Raw genomic sequence first — 17,242 nt, forward strand, 5'->3', positions numbered from 1 at the left:
AGCGATACGCAGGCGATGCCAGGTGTTGCGGCTCCAGGCGGGCTTTGGGATTTCGTCCAACTTAAACTTCCTTGAGAAATTCCTTCCAGCACGTGATGGTCCTTATGATGAGTAAGCTTAAATTAATTTTTGGTTTTGCAACCTAAGCTCTTGGCTGCTTTTCCTCCCGGAGGTAGGCAGACCTGGAAATAGAGGTAGGTTGTGGTGTCTGGTCCTGCAAAACTCTGTCGGACTTTTCTCAGGGGACACGTCCTCCAGGCCCTGCACACCCTGTGTTCCCCTCACCCACGGAGAACTTCAGCCACGGAAGTCTCCATCAAGAGGAAGTCCTCCTGCACCCAGGAGATGAGGAGGAGGCCCCTATCAGCCAAGATCAACCCTCAGGAAGCCCTACCTGCATCAGAAGACATTCATACGTGGGTCAGGGCAGAAAAATCCCCTGCTTCTTTACCCTCTCCCACACGCAGCAGCAGCTCCATCGCCAGCCACAAAGCAGCATAAGCAGGCTGCCACAGCCCCTGTTGTCACCCAGTTCCCTGCAGCAGGGTGTGAATTGAGGACCCTCCTTGGCCTGTGGAGATGCTGGAAAATGTGAGCCCTCAGCCACCTGCAGGATGCTTAATACTAGTGGGAAGCCAGCTAGCACTCTCCAGTCCTCGTTAGAGCTTGCAGGGTTTTGTATAAAACAAATAGACCAGCAAACTGGAAATAAAGCTCTAACATCCCCTCTCTGCACTAAGAAGCTATAGAAATACGGCACAGACAGTGTCTATAGTCTGACACCATCTCGCAGCAGATGGGATCCTGCTAAGTCTGATTGGGATCACCAGTGCCGCACCCAGGAGGGTGGGAAAGGTTTGAGCACCCTTCTCTTCTCCAGTCCCGGTATGACAAAGGTGCCTGGGGACAGAGATGTTCCTGGAACAGCCAGAATTAGTGGCAACCCGTGTATATAGCTTCAAGTAGGTTATTCCCAGCAGGATGTTGCTCTAGAGCTGGGTCACTGAGGGGCAGGGCTGTGTCTCCAGCACGGGTCCCTCCCACGCTGGCCAGGCCCTGGTGCCCCCCTCCCTGCCGCTGTTCTGCGCCTCCTCCCCTCGCAGCGACCATTCCCATAAATGTGCTTCAGCTTCCGCAGCCCCCAGCAGGAAAATCTATTGTAGTTAACCTTTTTGTCCATGGCAGGATTTTACGGGAATATATTTTGGGGAAAAAACAAGCTAAGTGATTAACAAAACCCCAGCACATCTGGGAAATCCCTGACTTTTAGCTTCACTGCATGTTCTGAAGATCTGAATGGACTACTGCCCTCTCCCATCCACCCACAGAGAGCAGCTCCATGTGTCCGGGTCAGGATCTTTCTACAGATTTTGGTTAGGAAACAGCTCAGCACAAGTCCCACCTCCCCAGCGCAGGCTCTCCCAGCAGTATCTGGACCCCACTGGGACTCCCCCAGCCCCTATCGAGCTGACCTGCTATGGGGGTCTCCCACATCTGCCACCTCCCTCCGGGCACAATTCCTCCACAAAGGTTTTCTAGGAGCTCCCATTTGCCAAATCTTGCATCCCTGTTCCAGAAGTCCCAGACTTTCCCTGGCTTTTCTTGCATTTTCCCAGCATCCCAGCTCCCAGCATTGCCGTCACGTTTAATAAACTGCTGTTTAAACATGCGCAGGATGCCAGAAAACCTTTTCATTTCCTGACCCATTACTCACACCACAGCTCTGCACAGCCCATTTGGGGCTCTCAGTCCCAGTCCATGAGTTTCTCCGACGTCTGCGTGCTCTTGGCAAGCCCCGGTGTCACCAGCGGCACGGCAGTGATGGCTCAGATGTCCCTGCCAGCACCCTGCTGCAGCCCATGGGGCTGACGGAGCTGCAGGAGGCTTTGGATTCTCCCGGCTCCCCAAGGAAAGACGGAGCACACCCAGCTCCCAGCTCGTGTGGCTTTCCTGCTCCCCAGGCAGCAGGGACTTAGCGCTGGGAGGGATCAGGGTGAGGGAGTTGGGGGGCCCTGACCCAATAGTCAGAGCCCTTTATTCCCACAAAGCACTTCACAGCCTGAGACTTCCAGACCAAAAAAAAAAAAAAAACTCCTAGAGCACAGCCAAAGGATAGAAGTCAATACCCTAGCGACTTTGGCTGAGGAACATTCCTCAGCGGATTTTAATCTTGTTTTGCCGGAGGGTTTCCTCCGCACCACGCAGCGGCTGCTCTGCGTCCCTGCTGAACCACAGCGCTGCCACTCAGCAGGAAAACTCTGGAGCTCCAGCAGACCCCCGGCTTATTAAAGATAGATCCGTGCTTGGGACTGCAGAGGTAAACACATCAAAGGTGTTTTGCTGTGTGTGCCAGGGCAGCTGGTGTCCCTCTTTGGCTGGGGTTGAGACAGGGACGCTTTTAGCACTGGGGCACCGCAGCCTGGCTGGTGGAGAAGCCAGATCCAATTCTGCCTAATCTGGGGATCCCAGGGCCTCGTCCTGCCCTCAGTGAGACACGTCAGTCCCTGGCTATTTGCTGGGGGCACAGAAGTGACCGGCATTGCTCACCCCAGCCACATGGAGCCATTGGGATGGCCAGGCTTGACCAGAGCTCTGCTGCCAGCCCAGCCCTAGGGCAAGAGCTAAAAGGGGAAGTAGCTCCTTGCACAGCTGTGCCAGCAGTTAATATTTGCACAAGGCTTTAAAACCCATAAAAGAAAGATACGAGAAGCAGGAAAGGCTGCTACTGCCTGTTTGTCACTTGGCACACCCCCCGCAGCCCTCTGAGTGGCACATGCAGGGGACAGTTTCCACCCGTTTGGTGCAGCCCTGAGGGCAGCACCCAGCCGGGCGCATCCCTGCTGCTGGCCACGCTCTTGGAGCCTCTGCCAGGCACTGGCAGGGCAGCATGGGCTCCTCCTGCTGCTTCAAGTCTGCAGGTTTCTGCCCCTTTTTCCTTTTCTTTTCCCCATGCAACCAGAGAGCCTTGACACTTCTGACGCCCCTCAGCCAGAGAGCCCTGCAGCCTCTGAAGCACCTCAGACACCCAAGCTTCAAGCTTGGATGCGTTTGGGGGCTCACACCAAACACAAAAACAGCTCTACGCTAAGACCCACAACATCAGACCTCCAGCAGCAAGCAAGCTCCTGTCTGCAATGGGGAGCAGCTCTAAAGGGCTGCTCGAGGGACACCAGCAGGCACCCAGCCCCTCGCTGGGCCTGGCACGGCTCAGGGGAGCCCCGCACGCCGTGTGCCCACTGCACGACTCCTTTCAGCATTTCAAATTTTGCCGGATGATAACCTCGACGTCTGAGTTCAAGGCTGTGATCCCACCCCCTTGTGATCTGACTCATGTTGCAGTCAGCGCGCTGCCTGGATATTGGTAGGCGAGGAGGAGGAGGGAGGGCAGTAGGCAGCCCCAGCTTGCACACACGCTGCTCCCCGCACAAACCGAGCCACGCACGCCGGGGGAAACTTGGGGCTCCCACCTGCTCCAGGGGCTGCGGGAAACCGGCACCATTCCCAGGTAAAGCTTTGCCTGTTTCTTTTTCCTCTTGGTTGTTAGCTGGTGAATGGCTTTCTAGGTGAGAACTCGGAGGGGTCGGTGGGTCGGGGTGTGCCGGGCACCCCCTGCTTGGCTCAGAGCGTGAGGGCGGTGCCGCTCCTCACCTTCCTGCTGTCCCCTCACACTGCCCCGAGCAGAGGGCAGTTTGGGGACTTCTGCTGGTGGGGACCAACAAAACAAAAACTATCGGGTCTTGATAGTTTTTGTTCTTGATAGTTCTTTAGTTCTTGAGAGTTCAAGACCTCTTGAAGAGAGGGGTCTTGGGTGCAGCATTCCTGGGGTGCAGAGGCAGCGCTCTGCCCGGCAGGAGTGAAGCATCTCCCCCCAGCAACCTCCCCACAAGGTTTGCTCCTAAACCAACTTCTTGCACCTAAGCCAGTCCCTCCAGTGTCTTCACTGGTATCTGGGACTGGTCCCCAGGCACAGGAGGGGGGTGTTGTCCTCAGGACTCCAACCCAGCTGTGGGTTTGGGGCAGCAGGCTGGATGTTGGATCTCTGCCATGACTCGTGCAGCTTGAAGCACATCCAGGAGCCCGGCACCCTTGTTTTCAGTTTCACCTCTCTCCTGCAGTCACCACAGAGCAAACTTGTCAAGCGCTGCCTGCTCTCTGCCCATTTCCGCATAACCCTCGGTGCTCTCTGCATTCAGAGGGCCCAAACACCCTCGCCCACGGATCCCCTACCCTCCGGGGGGGGGCAGGACAGAGGGCTGAGAGCGTGGTGGGGAGGGGGATCATGTCCTGCCTCCCCAGCCCCTCTGCTCACACCGTAGGCAGCAAGTCCTGCTGTGCATCAGTCAGGTTTCAGGCTGGGACGGGGCAGGGAGAGCAACAGGCAGCAGAGGGAACTGAGGAGCAGGGATAAAAGTGCTGGGGGTGCTGCCAGGCGGGACCCCCCTGCCTGTGCCCCAGCCCCAGGGGTGCAGAGGGGCTGGAAAAGGGCCCAGCCACAGCCGGCACGTGCCCATCAGAGCGTGGGCGCACGGAGGGCAGGGGGAAATGGAGATAAGGGGGCCAGGGATGTTCCAGGGGTAAAACCACAGGTGTGGGCGTTGGGAGGAGCACAGCCCTTCCAAAAGGGTGCTCTGACAAACCAGAAACAACCCCACACCCTCCGTGAGCCCCCGCGGACAGCATGACAAGCTGGCTTCCGCGGCACCCTCACCTCGCCTTCGAGCCACACTTCTGGGGAATTTGGGTTTCCCCCGTTTGCAAGACAGGTTCACGGCTCTGGCACAGGGTGGGAACAGCCCTTTGGTAGCTCCCAGCCCTGCCTGCTCCCCACCACCAAACCTCAAACATCCTCCTTAACCCAGCAGAAATCCCCCCCACCCTGCCAGAAGCACCTCTCAGTGTACCCAGCTGTTTAATCTCTTGATTAAATACTCGAGCACCATTCTGGAAAAAGCCATGATGCCATGCTGCGAGCTCCGTGGGGCTGGGGAATTTGCTTTGCTCCTAAGTGACTTGTGCCAGCGCCCTGCTCGGACACACACCAACAGAAGGCAGGGACTTTTCGGGTCTGAGGGACCTGGAAACGCTCCCCACAACAGGCTGCCATGCCCAGGCACTCGCCGAGCACTCCCTCCTGCCCATCTATCTGCTTTCAACCTAAGCTTTTAACAGATTTGCAACGAACCTTTTAAGGCAGAAGTAGAGCCACATGAATGGAGAACAGCAAATATATTACCGATGCTGTCCCATTAGCCTCACTGCAAAAGTGCACAGAGGGCTGGAACAAACAGCGCCAAAGGAAGGGCTGCTGAGATGAATGGCAGGGGGAGCAGAGGAAGGGAAAGTGCAAGAGAAATTTCCCATAGATAAATCACAGCCTCCTCCCCGGAGGAGATAGTTTATGTTTTAAATGCAGTGGGTCAGTCGTACGTGGGCTTCCACAGAGCACAAAATAACCCTTCGGGCAGGAGGCAGGAATTACTACCAGGACTGTGACGAGGTTAAACTGGCTAATGGGGAAGGCGGTAGGACATTGCAACAGGAGGATCAGTAGTGCTCTGGGGTAGGCTGTTAATAGAGTTCCTTAAACATTAGTCTAGAGATGGAATTTATTTAATGGTTATCCTTAGTGGTCTTGGCTCAGAAAATGGAAGCCCTTCAAGAAAATGCACTAGTGAGATGCCTGGGAGAACTTTTGAACCAGGCAGGGGACTTGAAGTGCTGCAGGAGAAGAACCAAAGGATCCAAAGATCAACAGAAACAAAATGGGCTGGCACAAGTTCATACACTTAGGGACTGTGAGCAGCTGAAATAGCACAGGAGAAGTACCAGGCTTTTAGGGAACCCTAGGAAGTCTGTAGGAAAACGGCTGCAGCCTGACCAGGTCTCGCAGCAGCGATAGCATCCATCAGAGCCCCAGCACCGCTGGGAAAGGCACTACAGGGACAACCAGCAGCGACGCCTTCCTCTGCTCCCTCGCTGGCTGGAGGGAGATTTTTGTCCAAGAGCACATCCAGGCCGTGCTAATGGGGACAGTCAGGTAGGTGTAAAACCTGCTGATGAGACAGGGCCGGCAGGGTGTGATTTATGCAGCCCGTTGCTAGAAGGGCTGCCATGGGAAACGGCCGCCCTGGGCGTACATCGAGGAGGACATAAATTCACCCTGCTGAAATACAACGGGAACTGGGGAGCCGCGTGTTGGATGAAGCTGAGCGGAGTGGCAGAGGGACGGTGCTGCAGGAGAGCACCCCGAGCTGGGTGCTTCACCCTGGGCATTGTGCACGTCTCTCACCCCCTTCCCCAGCTCAGGTTTTGCCTTTCGAGCACTGAGCACCGTGCCAGGACCCAGCCCATGGTGCTGCATCCTGCATCCGCCCCACGAGTCCTGCCCCAGCCCGTGGAGGAGCAAAGGCTCCTGGCAGCTCTGTGGGGATGCTCCACCCCCCGTGGCTCAGCAGCTCCGTATCACACTTGGAAATGCTTCCTACTCCCTGCCCAAGAAAAATAAAGTGTTTGTTTCTCACCCCGAGCTAATCAGAGAAGCAATAAGAAACAAAACTGCCCGTGACCCGCTCTGCAGGATCAGCAGCGCTGCCTGTACGAGGGGATTTGAAACACAGGGGAAGGAGCAGACCGTGCCATGAGGGTCTTGGCAGCATAACCAGGCTCCCTGGCCCACAGCCGGGGGGTGACCCTGGCCACCAGGCAGGCGGCAGAGCCCCTGCCCCACAGTGGGTGCTGAGCCCCCTGCACAGCCCCTGCTGAGCCCCCGTGAGCTGGCGGCAGGAGCGGGCTGTTGGTGTGCGGTGGAGCAGCCACGTAGGAGGCTGCGATCCACCCACGGCATTTTCTGAGCGTGCTACTCCCCCTATAATTTATCCTGCCATTTCCAGCGCGTTAGGAGTAATGAAAAAACATCCCTTTCTCTTGGAAATACCCTTCTCCGCGAACAACCTGTTCTCCTGGCTGCCAGCAGCAAGCCGGCAGCGCTCGGCTCGTTCCCCGCTCCCTTTGTGCGCGAACAAAGAGCTTGCTGCGGAGAGAGCCCGCGCTGCAGGGAGGCGAGGAAACGCTCTGCACGCCGCCACCACGGCTGAAAGCACCGCATCCAGCTCCCAGCGGGCTTCGCCCCAGCACCCAAATTCCCGAGACCCCCCATCTGGCACCAGGCTTGCTCCATGCAGCAGGAGGCATCCCACGGGCCGGTTCATCACTTCACACTCCTAATTCCCTTCGAAGCAGCAGGGCTGCGGGTGTCACCTCCAATCCCCACGTGGCTCCCGGCAATCAGCACTTATTTACCCTGGCACTCGCTCCCAGATGCTCCCTTTCTTGGCTTGCTTACCTTTAACCTTGAGGCAAAGGCACACATCAATTGAAGAGCAGCCCAGCCCACTCCGTGCCATTATCTTTTTCTTGACAAGTCAGCATGTTATAATCTCACCAGTGGCTTCTCCCAGGACCTCCTCCTCTTGTGAAGTCTTCACTTTGCCCCATCTCTGCACCCTGCAGAGAACCAGCCCCTTCCTCCCCAGCCTGCTCCCAGCCCCTCTTGCTGATCCCTGCAGTATTTTGTTTTTTCCTCTGAGCCTCTTCCCGACACTCTCCCTGCTTGCCATCAGCCAAGAGCCAGCAGCCTTGTGAACCTATAGTGACAAGATCCTGGAGAGCACCCTAACGGGTTGGTGAAACCCCTCGTGCAGGTTAGAGGGGCTCGTTGTGTGCTTTCTGCCCTTGGAGAAAAAAAAAAATAGCTTTTTATTTATATCCAGGCCAAAAGTAATCATAAAAAGCAAACCTGCAAGGGCTGCTCCCCACTCTGAACCCCTGCCCCACAGCAGGAGCTTCATCCAAGCACTCCCTAAAGCTCTTGGCTGCTTTCAGCCACCGTCAGGAACAGCTGATGGAGCTGGCAGAGCCTCCCCAGCCAGCTCCTGCCGGGGTGTCAGATCGCTCAGAGGGGCTCCCTGCTCCCCCTGGGACCCCAGATGTAGAGAGCAGGGATCTGTGCTGTGGGATGCTTGAGTCAGCACAGCTGCTAACAGCAGGGACCAGCACGAGGCATGGGACACTTCAAAGCCCAGTTACCGGCACAGATCAGCTGTGGAGCTTCATAAAGCAATGACTAATTTTACAAGGTTGCTTAATTGAAGCGCACTGCTTTCTCAGGAAAACACTCTCCTCTGTTTTTCCTGGCCCTCTTTTTACCACCAGCCTGTAGGGACTCATTTCCTCTGAAACCCCTGCCCTTTGCTCCCCATTGCTCCGCTACATGGGTGCCCCGGGGCTGGGCAGCGTCCCCAGCTGCCAAGGGACAATCTGCTTCAGGTCTAAATGGGCTGGAGTGCCCAGGGAGGCACAGATGCCCTATTTCTGGAGGGGCTGGTGATGGGAATCTCAAGGGACTGTTGCCCTTACTTGGTGCTTTCTTTGCAGGTTGTCCTCAAGAAGTAGTGAAGCTCTGTCCCTGCAGAGCATCCCCGGCCACCATCTCCAGCCCAAGCACACAATGAGGCAGGTGTGAGACCCGATGGGACCCAACCTCACCGAGGAGAAGTGAAGGGAGCAGCTGAGACCCACCAGCAGCTGCTGCAGGGGATCAGCTCCAGCACCAGATGAGCCACTTGACAGCAGCAAGTCGCAGGGCCATGGCTTTCCTAGACCACGACACTCCCAGCAGACAAGGCTGAACATGTGAAGATGACTGCAGAGTTCTCCAAGTCACTGCAGGCCCAAAATTGGCTTGGAAAAGGGCTCTAGGGCTGCCTAGTAGAGGCTCACTCCAAGCACCCGCAGAGCCAGGTGAGAGCAGGACCGCTCCATCCATGCGACTGCACCATGGATCCGTGTAACAACGTCACAGAGCCTACAAAACCCATGAGCTTCCCCCTGCAGCTGCTGGTCGGCTCCTTCCTCACCATCCTCATCGTGTTCACCCTCTGCGGCAACATCGTCGTCTGCCTGGCCGTCACCCTGGACCGCCGGCTCCGCAGCCTGACCAACTGCATCATCGTCTCCTTGGCCATCACCGACCTGCTGCTGGCCCTCCTGGTGCTGCCCTTCTCCGCCTTCTACGAGCTCACCCACGAGTGGCCCTTCGGCAGCACCCTGTGCAACATCTACTCCAGCCTGGACGTCATGCTGTGCACGGCCTCCATCCTCAACCTCCTCATGATCAGCCTGGACCGCTACTTCGCCGTCACCACCCCGCTGCGCTACAGGCAGGTGGTCACCCCCTCCCGGGTGGCCGTGGGCTTGGTCGTCATCTGGGCGGTTTCCTTGATGGTCTCCTTCCTGCCCATCCACCTGGGCTGGAACACCAACGGGACGGCCGTGCAGAACACCACCCCCAACTGCACCAAAACGTGTGATCTGGAGGTTAACCCCATCTACGGGCTGGTGGACGCCCTGCTCACCTTCTACATCCCTCTGGTCATCATGTGCGTCACCTACTACCGGATATTCAAGATAGCGAGGGAGCAAGCCAAGAGGATCAACCACACGTGGTGCTGCAGCAGCAACAGCCCCATGCCACCCATGGTGAAGGAGCACAAAGCCACCGTGACGCTGGCGGTGGTGCTGGGCGCCTTCGTGGTGTGCTGGTTCCCCTATTTCACCGTGTTCACGTACCGAGGGGTGTGGGGGGACAGCGATGTCAAAGGAGCACCCATGTCCATCGTCCTCTGGCTGGGCTATGCCAACTCGGCGCTGAACCCCATCCTCTATGGCACGCTCAACAGGGATTTTCGGGTGGCCTACCAGCACTTGCTGCACTGCTGGAGGACGGGGGGAGCCAGGAGCTCCCGCCTGTCACCCCCCCAGAAGGGGAGGCCCAGGGGCAGGAACTGCAGGCAGAGCCCCAACAGGCAGGAGGGGAAAAGCCTGAAGCTGGAGATCAGGAATGGGAAGGGGACCTCGCTGGTTGATGGAGCCCTCCAAAGGTAAGAGCCTTCTCACACACAGCACCCTGGTGGTCGGTCCGTCCCTGGGAGGAGGGCAGGGGTAGGGACCTCATTTTCTAGACCTTCATTTAGCCTGCAAGCCATTAAGCACTGAGCTGGATGCCCCAGCGACAGGTCCTTGCCCAGGCACCCCTTGCTCTTTACAACCCAGCAGAAGTGGGGGCCCTGCCTCCCCCCGTGCTGGTGGCCCAGGTTCAGCTGCACCAGGTGGCTGGGCACCACCATGACCACAAAGCATCCCTGGCTTTTCTGGGTAATGGGGACCACTTTGCCATCAGAATTTGCAAACAAACACAACACGGGGGTGTAGCTGTTATTTACAGCTGCTCCCAGGAGCTGGCCATGCCCTGCTTTCTGGGGGCAGGCGGCTGGCATGGCCACGGGCACTGGGGAAATGTCGCTGCCTGTCACAGCGGGGACAAGGGGGTGTTGTCCCCAGGGCGCAGAGTGTCAGGGCACCTGTGGTCACGCTGCGAGTCCCTGCAGGAGCGGAGCTCTGGGTCCCCATCCCGGCTCTGCGGGTTCCCCTCTCGGCTCCAACACGCGCCCCGGCGTCGCGGCTCTGGGTCAGCATCAGCAGCGAGCTCAGCCAACAGCAATTCCATTCCCATCTCTGGAAAGAAGCAAGAATAACCAAAATTAGGTTGGCAACGGTTTTAGGAATACAAACAACCACCCAAAACCGAAGCCAAAAATTCACCCAGCACCACCCTGAGCCCAACAACCCTGGGGCACATCCTGGCAGGGTGCAGTCAAGGAGAAGACAGGCTTGATGTGGGTGTGCTCCATGGTATCCCACATCCCCAAGGGGTCAGCCTGCACCTCCTTCACCTCCCCTGAGCATAAGGAGAGCAGGGACACATTCTGTCTGCTGCCATGCAAGCTGCTGCTCCCAGGCTTTAATCTAACCTCTAGGCAGTGCTTGATAATTCCCCGATAGCCCAGAAACTTTCCGTCCAGCAGATAAGCTCTCCTTTCATTCCCTGTCCTCAACACGCCCGCAGAGAAGCTGTGCTCGTGCACGTGCCCTTGGTTCTGTCCCCAAAGCGGGCTCTGAAGCCATGGGAAGGAGAACATGGGGAGGTGAGGCAGAGGACAAAGCCACACAAGAGGCTCAGCCCCCATCACGTTTCCCTGCATGCTCAGGCAGGGCTTGACCAGAGGCAGAGGGGTGGCTCGGGGCCCCAGGAGACGCAGCAGGACGGAGGAGCCGGAACAAATGCAGACTGCAACTCTTTGTTATTGACTTGGAAAGTGAAGAAGAGTGGAGAGGGACAACATTTAGCAAACACAGTTGCAGGTGTATATCAAAACATGCACCTGGAGTGGTAGCAGCGTTTCTGCAGAAAGGGCTGTGCTGTTTACGCAAACAGAAGCGCAGCTCCCGGACAAACTGGGAGCTCGTGCACTGGGGCTCTGCGAGAGGAGGACCTTGATAAGCCACAGGGAGACAGAAGAGTGCAGGGAAAGCAATTAGCAAGAGGAGCGGCCATCCAGGGGGGTTCATCCTGGCAGGACCCCGTCCCACCAAGGGCAGGAGCACCTCGGTGCTCAGCAGGTGTGCTGAACTGATGCAGTTCTGATGCAGTTGAACTGATGCAGATGCTGCAGCACTGCCCCAGGAGCAGGTCATTGTGGAAGGAGAGCTGTGCTGCTCCTGCACAGCACCAGCTGGGGTTTTAGCTATTAACTGAGCATCTCCTGCAGTGCAAAACACCAGCTGGTTCCTGCTCAGGAGTCATGGCCAGGAACCCAAGGGGACACCAGAGGACACCTCCAGCAGCCCAGACGGGGTCAGGGCAGCCCCAGTGAGGGCTGGGTCAGGCCCCACCACTTGCCCAGCGGTGCAGATCGGGCCCTTTCCTAATGCTCAAGTAGATCTGACTGAGACCCATGAGAAAGAGCAACTCCCATCCCCTTCCAGTGGGACAAGGAGATCTCTTTCCCATCTGGGCTTGCTCCCAGGGGAGCAGGACTTCGAGGGAAGTGGGTGAGTGGCAGCCAGCGCTGCAGCAGTGACCACAAGCAAGACCCAGGCACTGCGGCAAAGGGAGGGGGGAGACCCAAGCCCAGGGATGTTTCTTGACCTTTCTAAATCCAGAAAGCTCTTTCCCATACTACGCAGCATCACTGCTGTGGTTTCTGCTCGCAATCAGATAAAAGGTAGCTCAAGGGCTGAATGATCGGTTATTGCTTTTACTTTCTCTATTGCTTTTACTCATCTGCCTGGAAGTGATGCACCAAGGGCTGCGTGGGGCCCTCCAGCCTGTTCCCCAAAAGCCAGCACCACCGACACCGGGTGCTCGCCCCGCTGCTGGCAGGCAGCCGGGGTCTACCAGGGCTGCCCGGTGGCCGCAGGAGCTCCCGGAGCAGCCAATTTCACCCCGAGCTCAAACCAATCTGGCTCCTCTCCTCTAGAGACATTAAGAGAGAAGGCCAACATGAATCATTTCACAGCCCCATGAACCTCTCCAGATGAGAGCAGAGCTCGGAACGGCCACATGGGGTTATTCAGAGCAGAGGATTTTGAAATGTTGCCCTTCATAACAAAGTCCTTTCCTGTTTTGAGGCACAAAGAAGAGACCAGCAAACAATAGTAGGAATCCTGGAGAAACACGGGCGGTCTCAGGGGTGTCAGGAACAGGGACGGGGACAGGCCCCAGCGCTTCCCTGGAAAACAAGAGGCCCCAGGCACAGCGCAGCCACTGGCACAGGAGAAGTTTCTGTAGGTTGCAACCAGGTAGGGTGGAGCGTACAGGGCTGAGAGGAACACAGCTGCTTCCCAAGGTTCACTGACCAGGGAAGGAACTCACGTAAACCCAGTAAAGGAAAGCAGAGGAGCCAGTTCCATGGAAAAGGACCTGTCCTGGCCACCACGTCCTGCCCCGGGCTGCCCTTTCCAGGGGCAGAGCAGGACAGATCCCAGGCAGGCGGCGCCTGGTGGGCGTGCAGCAAAGCCAGGAGCCCTTGGGCTCATCCAAGCTGGCACCGACCCATCTGTTCTCCCTCTGTTCTTTGTGTCTTCATGTGCAATTTCAACCTTTCCAGTGCCAAAGCCTTGCCGTGAGTCTCAGCCAGCCTGCTGCCCTCAGACACACATCTCCCAGCCTCTGCTCCCGGCTGCCCTCCTCCAGCATTCTGCAAGGCTGAAAGGACAAAGCTGGACTGTCCTCAGGGAGAGACTCGACGGCAGAGGCGAGGGCTATAGGGTGAGTATGGGGCCGGGTTTTTTTTTTCCAGGTCCAGGCATCCCACCCTAACGGCACATGGGGCAGAGAGGGGCAACCCCAGAGCCCACTTAGGAGCAGCGTTTGCTCCCAAGCCCAGGGGAGGTGGCCATAGCTGTCCCCCCCCTCACCCCCCAGCTGCCCTGGAGGTGTGGGGGCACAGAGCCATCCCATAACACCCTCAGGCTGCCAGCTTCCCTGCCGGCTGCTGGGGAGCTGCCTCCGTGTGCGCTGCAGAGGCAGCTGCGCCCAGGCTGCAGGCTTCCAGCGCGCTTCATTTTCATGCAAGCCTGCACCAGCACCGCACAAATCACAGGCAGCTTTTGCAGGGACTCCGACCAGACCCCCGAGGCAGGGAGCTGATGCCAGGTGTTGCCACTTTCCCCAGTAGTGCCAAGCTGGAGGACGTACGTGGTCATTCGCCACCACGCGTGGCGATGCCTCCGAGCTGCCCAGAGCCACTCGGCACAGCCCTTCTCGGGAAGGGCCAGGCAAGGACGCCCCAACCTTCACACTCTCCCTCAAACACTGCGTGCTGATAACGTGGGTTCTCCTGTATTGACTGAGCCCTGGGGGCAAGAAATAAGTCACCTGCACGCTGCAGGCTGGGTGAGCACGTCCCAGAGAGCTACTGATCCATGCCAAGGTCATGCTGATGACCCCGTGCATGGGTCCCCACCCCAGGGGGTTCCTGGGTGTGATGTGGGGGTGCCAGCGTGGCTCAGCAGCAGGTCGCAGGTCCCCAGGGTCACATCGCCGCTGTCCCCAGCCCAAAAGCAGGGAGCAGTGTGAGCCTTGCATCAGCAGGGGCAGAGGGAAAACCAATTCCTGTTTTACTGCTTCGTGCTTTCCCTCTGTGCCACACACTCCTTCCGAAAGTGAACGTCGTTCACTTTCCATGAGGCAGAGGCAAAACACCAGCTTCCCCCAAGACATCACCAGCCCAATCAGCAGAGTGAAGCAATGTCAATCTAGGGAGAGGTTTGCAGATCTGAGGTCCTGGCGTGGCCACAGATTTCCTCTCTGTGACACAGGGGTGGAGACAGGAAACATCACCCCATGGTGGGGACACATCGGAAAGGGTCCCCAGCAGGAGCCACGTGAAACCCCACAGCACCCACCTGCAACGTCAGGGACAGGCAGCAGCCAGGAGCAGAGCACCGCTCACACCAGGGGACACCTTCGGGGTCACTTTGACCCAGTTATTTGCAGAGGTGACGATCCAGCCACTGCTGGCTGGCCCTTGCAGAGGGGAAGAGCATGCAGAGAAAGCCACAAAGCAAAGCTCTGCTACTCAGCAGGGTGTCAAATGAGGTGACCTGAGCCACGGGAGCCTGCTGAGCCCTGCCCCACCAGCTGCACTCGTTGTACACAGTGCTGGGAGCATCCTCACAGCACCACACCGCGTCCCTCCCAGCCGCACAGCGTGCTTAATGCAGCCCCCCTTAGGCTGGGGAGCAGGAAAATGGAACAAGGGAACCACCCGCACCCTGCACGTCCTCTGAACCCCCTCTGTTCCCCTGCAGGATCCCTGCGCTGGCACGTGGCACTCGCTCCCTCCCCAAACACCGCCGAGGAGGCCTCTGCCTGCCCCAGTTTCTTCCCAGGAGGACGATGTGCTTGAAGAGCCACGAGAAGAGCTGCAGAAGAGCCTCTCCCTGCACCAGCAGGGCCAGGACACCTCCAGCGTGGAGCCCCCCCACCAGCAGGCAGCGGTGCCTGAGAGCCAGCGCGTGCCCCCAGCAGGGCCAGCACGGAGAGGGGAGGGCACAGGGTGGGGAAAAAGGGATTTGGGCCACAGCCTTGGTGCCCTAAGGGCCACGTCCATCCCTCAGAGGGGTGGGCGACGTGGCAAAAGGGCCACCATGGTGGCTGCTGGCAGCCAGGAGCACGGGACACCCAGACCCACAGCATCCTCACGGGGGCAAACTGGCATCCCACTTCGGGGGGAGGTTTTGGCGTTGTTAGGGCCATCACCGCTCCCCCTGCCAGCTTCACACCCCCAGCCCCACCGCAGGGAGAGGGGTCCTGGAGCCCCCTGTGCCACGGGGAGCCGCCGAGCAGCCGGGCTCCGTCCCCAGGCTGGGGGCTCCCCAATAGCTCAACACTAAGACTGCGAAGCCAGGATGTCTGCGACTGAGCCTGGGCAGAAATCAGCGGTATAAAAACCTATTTAACTCGGAGGGAAAGTGAGGTGGTTGATTTCTTCGGGCCAGAAGAGCCCCTCCACCCCCCGGCACCCCCCTGTCCCATCCATCCCCATCTCTCCACCGGGCACACGCAGCACCGGGAGGGCAGCACCGGGAGGATGATCCCGGCTGGTCCCAGAGCCGGTGGGAAGGGGGGGGAAAGAGGGGGCCCGGCCCGCCGGGGGCGGTGCTGCAGCTCCGGGCCCCCCCCAGTCGCGCCCCGGGGACCGGACCCGGCGGCAGCGCAGGCTCGGAGCTCCCCCTGCTTGCGGCCGGGGGCAGCCCGGCCCCGCTCCCAGCCGGGCCCCGGAGCTTTCCCGGGGGGGTCCCGGGTCGGGCTGAAGCCCCCCAGCCCCTCAGACCCCCAGCCTGGCTGGGGATGCTGCACCTCGATCCCCCTGCGAGACCAGCGCCCACCTCCCCCTTGTGCCTCTGCAATTAGCGGTGGCAAGAAGCAAGCGGCTTGCAGAGAGCAAGGAGGGCTCGGGGAAGGGCTGCAGCCCCCCCAGCACCCAGCCCAGCCCGGCTCAGAGGGGTCCTGGGGGCGCTGAACCCCACCAGGGTGGTGGCACCGTGCAGGGAAAAACCTGCATCAAGGTGACAGCCAAGCAGGCAGCGTCCCCTCCCCGCTCCTCCCCGGGGCAGGGAGCTGTGACCCCTCTGGGGGGTTCGGGGGGGGCACCCCCAGCAGGGGAGATGTCGGGGTGCCTGCAGAAAGCAGCCCAGCACGCAGAGGACTCACCTCCTGCAGCACAGCAGCCAGGAGCAGGCCCCAGGGCACCCCCACTTCACTCAGCCCAGGGAGGAAGGACTGGCAAGCACACGCACCCAAACCCCTGCCACCTATGATAACAATTAGGGACTTATTTAATTGCGAAAATAATTGCAATTGAAGTGTTTAATTACCATACTAAGCAGGAAGAGCCGCTCCCGACTGTTTCGGTAGCACTCCCGATCCATCAAACAAGGTTTGGGGCTCGTTTGGGGTTGTTGGGTTTCAGCGTTTTTGTTTTTTGGTTTGTTTTTTTTTTTTGGTTATTAGATTGCAGCCCTGGGGGGATGAAGAGATTTGCTAATTAGGGTCCTGGAGAACAGCCACCGATTCGCAAACACTTTTTAATTTCAGTACTAACAAGGCTGGAGGGGGGAGGAATCCAAAACGCAGAACACCTGTGGCAGTGGCTGCGCTGCTGCTGCCCCAGTGCCTGGCACCGCTCGGTGCACGGACCAGCCCGATGCCGTGGGGGATGAGCTAGGGCTGTGCCAGCACGAGCAGGGTGAGGCCGATGCTCCTGGTCCCTGCATCCATTCCCCGTCCGATCCCATCCACTGCCATGGCTTTACTGGTGCCAGCTCATCCCAGCCCTGGTGCCCTAAGGGCGCAGCAGCAGAAAACTTCCCCAGGTGGCATATGGTTTTGTTCTCCCCTACACAGGTGAAAAAAAAAGAGGAATTAAATTCTCTCTGCAAGCAGCAATTCTGGGAGAAAAGGCTTAGGAAGCTGCTAAACAACACCTGCTTTCTCAGATAAGAACTATTGCCCTGCTAGCCAAGTGCATGGGGACACCCCCACCCCCTTGTCCCTGTGGGGATGCAGGAGCCCCCCAGCCCCTCACCCTGCTCCCACCCTGTGCATTCCATCATCCTGGGCAGGAGCCAAACCCCACAGAGAGGAGTTGTGGGGAGGGGGAGGCACAGGGGGGGCAGGAGCTGCTGCAGGGCTCTGCGGCGTCCCCCTCCCCAGAGCGCCACTGAGAAGCAGAGGCTGCCGCGGGCCGGAGGCAAAGGAGCACTTTTATTTCTTTCAGATAAAAGAGAAACATCAGTAGAATAAGGAAAAAAAAAGTGTGTTGGCATTTTCTCAGGC

The 17,242-nt window shown here is 58.5% G+C and overlaps 2 protein-coding genes across 3 annotated transcripts in view; one reads left to right on the top strand and one right to left on the bottom strand.

Moving 5' to 3' along the window:
• The window catches only part of LOC137864206 (serine protease inhibitor Kazal-type 5-like), a 96,890-nt gene extending 80,093 nt beyond the window's left edge, over positions 1–16,797 (bottom strand). The window contains exons 1-2 of one of the 2 annotated variants that reach the window (XM_068698103.1): positions 16,118–16,797; positions 10,419–10,572 (exon numbers count right to left, since the gene is read on the bottom strand). In XM_068698103.1, the coding sequence (XP_068554204.1) occupies positions 10,419–10,533 (115 nt within the window). In that variant the 5' untranslated portion in view covers positions 10,534–10,572; positions 16,118–16,797. Of the gene's footprint in view, positions 1–10,418; positions 10,573–16,117 lie in introns of those variants that run through there. The other variant, XM_068698107.1, reaches the window with a different exon arrangement.
• HRH2 (histamine receptor H2) lies at positions 3,368–15,369 on the top strand. Its single transcript, XM_068698108.1, has 4 exons — positions 3,368–3,505; positions 8,434–9,938; positions 13,008–13,168; positions 14,713–15,369. Exons 2-3 carry the CDS (start codon positions 8,836–8,838, stop codon positions 13,024–13,026), a joined length of 1,122 nt encoding a protein of 373 aa, XP_068554209.1. The 5' UTR covers positions 3,368–3,505; positions 8,434–8,835; the 3' UTR covers positions 13,027–13,168; positions 14,713–15,369.
• Positions 16,798–17,242: the final 445 nt, after the last annotated feature.

Source organism: Anas acuta, chromosome 14 (assembly GCF_963932015.1).
Source record: "Anas acuta chromosome 14, bAnaAcu1.1, whole genome shotgun sequence".
NCBI classification, from domain to species: Eukaryota; Metazoa; Chordata; class Aves; order Anseriformes; family Anatidae; genus Anas; species Anas acuta.

Excerpts from the sequence above, each read along its gene's own strand:
- HRH2 (XM_068698108.1), top strand. The coding sequence starts at position 8,836 with ATGGATCCGTGTAACAACGTCACAGAGCCTACAAAACCCATGAGCTTC.